The 3,407-nt window shown below is 57.8% G+C and overlaps 3 protein-coding genes across 3 annotated transcripts; 1 reads left to right on the forward strand and 2 right to left on the reverse strand.

Annotated features, from left to right (window-relative positions):
- Positions 1-67: 67 nt before the first annotated feature.
- SPRG_17765 (hypothetical protein) lies at positions 68-709 on the forward strand (the record flags this gene model as incomplete). Its single annotated transcript, XM_012357155.1, has 2 exons — positions 68-197; positions 247-709. Coding segments are annotated over 2 exons (593 nt in total), but the record flags the coding sequence as incomplete, so codon positions are not given.
- Positions 710-712: 3 nt separating this feature from the next.
- On the reverse strand, positions 713-2,073 carry SPRG_17766 (hypothetical protein; the record flags this gene model as incomplete). The annotated part of the gene is made up of 7 exons (XM_012357156.1): positions 713-1,002; positions 1,050-1,112; positions 1,162-1,301; positions 1,346-1,442; positions 1,496-1,753; positions 1,797-1,951; positions 1,998-2,073. 7 exons carry the CDS (start codon positions 2,071-2,073, stop codon positions 817-819), a joined length of 975 nt encoding a protein of 324 aa, XP_012212546.1. The 3' UTR covers positions 713-816.
- Positions 2,074-2,243: 170 nt separating this feature from the next.
- Positions 2,244-3,385, reverse strand: SPRG_17767 (hypothetical protein; the record flags this gene model as incomplete). The annotated part of the gene is made up of 5 exons (XM_012357157.1): positions 2,244-2,349; positions 2,405-2,603; positions 2,648-2,805; positions 2,854-3,055; positions 3,103-3,385. Coding segments are annotated over 5 exons (948 nt in total), but the record flags the coding sequence as incomplete, so codon positions are not given.
- Positions 3,386-3,407: the final 22 nt, after the last annotated feature.

Below are 3,407 nucleotides of genomic sequence, written 5' to 3' on the forward strand. Positions count from 1 at the left end.
GCCTCTTCCACAACCAAGGTTGATACCTTCCTCTCATCGCATCACGTACGATGCTCGTCCTATGTAGGCCAATGCTGCATTGCGGGCAGCCGCGTCTTTGTCCACGAAGACATTTACGATGACTTCCTCGCCAAGTCGGCGGCCGCGGCGGCCAAGAACGTCGTCGGTGACCCGTTCTGCGCCAAGACAACCCAAGGGTACGACGCCTCGAGCCGCAATTCTGCTATCAATCATTTCTGCACGTAGACCGCAGGTCAACGAAGAGCAGTTCCGCAAGATCCTCGCGTACATTGAGACGGGCAAGCGCGAGGGCGCGCGGCTCCTCACGGGCGGCAAGCGCCACGGCAAGAAGGGCTGGTTCATCGAGCCAACGGTCTTCGCAGACGTCGAGGACCACATGACGATCGCGAAGGAAGAGATCTTTGGGCCTGTCATGTGCATCCTCAAGTTTAAGGACGTCGACGATGTGATTGCGCGCGCCAATGCGTCCGAGTACGGCCTCGGCGCTGGCGTCGTCACCAAGGACATTGGCAACGTCATGAAGCTCACGAATGGTCTCCGCGCTGGCACGGTGTACGTCAACTGCTACGACGTCTTTGATGCAGCGGCGCCGTTTGGCGGCTTCAAGAACTCGGGTCTGGGCCGCGAGCTCGGCGAGGCGGGTCTCCGCCCGTACGTTGAAAACAAGACGGTCATCATCAAGCAGTAAGCTCTAGTGTTGTCACACTACGTTCCAATACATGTGTTGTCTGAAGATGCGTCGTCCGTGCGTCTTGGTATTACAATGGGGGTAGACTATGACGTGGCAGACGCTTCTTACGGCGCGATGAGCGCATACCCTTTCACGGACGGCGAGCGCATGTCGCGCTTGGCGAGGATCGTAATGCCGTAGATGGTCACGAAGACGCCAATCGGAAAGCAAATGGCTTGCGCCAGCGAGTAGCTCTTGAACTCTTCAAAGTACACGGCGCCGCCCAGCACGGAAAACGTGATGAAGAAACACTAGCACGTCCATTTGCATCCTCCTCTCGACCTCGATAGGGTATTACCGTAAAGACGGGCACGATGTAGAGCGCGTCAAAGTGCTTGAGCCCCATCGCGAGCACATGCGTCTACATGAATAATCATCTCGGAGGCTTTTCTTCCATGTACAAGACCGACCTGCGTCGTAATCGTCACGGCCAGCGCGGCAAGGATCACAAACGAAAGCACGTGGTTAAACTGGTTGTCGCCCGCGAACGTTTGCTTGATGAGCTCGCCCGTCGACTTGGCAAACATGACGGACTGCGCGCCGACGACGCCTATGCGGCCATGCCAGCTGCTTGCTTTGGATAGGTAAACGTACCCGACAAGGCGGCGTACGCGAGCGGGTGCCACTTGCGGTAGACCGCGTAGGCCTCGGACGCGGCGCCGTGCGTGCGCAGCGCGGCCTCGGATTTCGTCTTGAGGAGTGTGCTACACATGATCGCATGGGACGCTATGGTGCGAGGCAGACGAGCGTGTACAAGAAGACAATCACGAGCAGGATAAAGCTGGCGTAGAAGAGCATGTCCCAGCGCTCGTAGAGCGCAATGAGCTCGTCGAGCGTATACGACGTGCTTTCGTGCGCGCCAAAGACGCAGACGATGATGGCGCCGAGGCAGATGAAGATCGTGCCATACAAGTCGTTCCATGTCAACGCTTCCTTGAGCCAAAAGTGCGCGAAGAAGATGTTGGCCACGAGCGTAAAGCTGCCGACCGGCATGATGACGCTCTACACCACAGGATGATGTGTCGGCGACGAGGAAGCCAGAGACCTGCGCGGCGAACGAGAGCGCTGCAAAGTCGCCAATCGAGCCAACTATGACGCAGCTGATGCCAACCCACCACTGCCACAGCGCCGTGTACGGGCGGCGGTCGGCCTCGGCGAGGTGCGCCTGGAGCGTGAACGAGTACTTTTGGATGTTGAGCCCTGCAGAGGAGAAGGCGCGTGTCGACGACGATGGCAATGCTAGGACGTACAAAGTTGGAGAGCGTGGTGCCCACGAGGCAGACGCAGATGCCCGTCGCAAGGTCGTAGTTGGGCAGCCCCATCGTCAATCTCGCAGAGTGCCATCTGCCTTTTTGTTTGGCTTTTATTTTATTATTATTATTCCCGAGATACGAAGCGAATCTCAAGGACCAGGTTCAAGAACGTAATGGAATGGTCCCATCGGACGATGGAAGGACGAATCGGTTGGAGGACGCATGGATTAGGAGACAGATTACTCCATAAACTTTAGCGAGCCAACGACGAGGTTCTTGGACGGAAGCGGGCCGTGGCAGGGCACGAGCAGCGTGATCTTGCTCGTTTGGACGTTCACCGCTTTGCTACGAGGCGACAACATATGAGCCATCGCGATTCGAGAAATATGCCGAGCCGTACATTTGGACAAAGCCAGCGGCGCTGGCGGCGAGGAGCGACTGCGGGTCCATGCCAATGTCGTCGTCCTTGATGCTCGACTTGTGGATGACTGCCGCAATGCAGTGCGCCAAGTCGACAGTCTTTTCGACCGGAAGCACGCGCAGCCGCTGCAAGTCGTCGACTTGACCCACGGGCAGCATGACGTCCGAGACGGTCAAGTCTATGGCCATCGTTGTCGGAAACCGTTTGGATATGGCAGTGTACCGTGCACGCGGTAGATGTTGATGTCTTCAAACGACAGCTCGACGACGTGGGGCGAGTACTCGTAGAGCGACTGCATCGGCGCTGCGTTTGGGATTTTCTTGCCGTAAAAGTAAGCATGGCAGCCGTCCATGCGAAGCTGGTGCCGAAGCTGGTTGGAGCTACGCACCGTATAAGCACCAGGAGGATGAAGCTGGTGAACAAGGTACCGTTGGACGACGCCATCCGAGCGCGGCAGCTTGATGACGGACGTGGACGGCGACACGGCCGAGCTCAATTCGCTGAACAACCGATCCTGGCCCAGGACGATGACGAGGTCGATGCGGAACGCCTGGATGCAGTGCACGAGTGCTTGGTAGCCTTCATTGTCAATCGAGCCCGACGTGTTGACGATAATGCCCGCGGCGTTGACTACAAACTCGTGTCAACCATGGCCTGCGGCAAGAGGAAATGCGTACCTTCGGCGTCGTTGGCGAGGCGCTGGTCCACGCGCTTGGCCAACTCCGAAGCTTGAAACTTGTACAATTCTGAAATGTCCTTGAGCGTCGTGTGGCCAAAATAGTATGCCAATGGCGCCGTCAAGACAAAGTCGTCTTCAACGCTCATGCAGTTGGTCTCGAGCGGCGTCGCGGCAATCGTCCCGGGAACACTCAGCAGACCATGCGCCACGTCCAAGTCGACAAACGTCGGCTTGCGGCCCATGCGCAGCGCATAGTTGAGGAGGATGCGCGTGACGGTCGACTTGCCCGAGTCGGTCGGGCCC

This window comes from Saprolegnia parasitica (genome assembly GCF_000151545.1).
Source record: "Saprolegnia parasitica CBS 223.65 unplaced genomic scaffold supercont2.762, whole genome shotgun sequence".
Taxonomy (NCBI): Eukaryota; Oomycota; class Saprolegniomycetes; order Saprolegniales; family Saprolegniaceae; genus Saprolegnia; species Saprolegnia parasitica.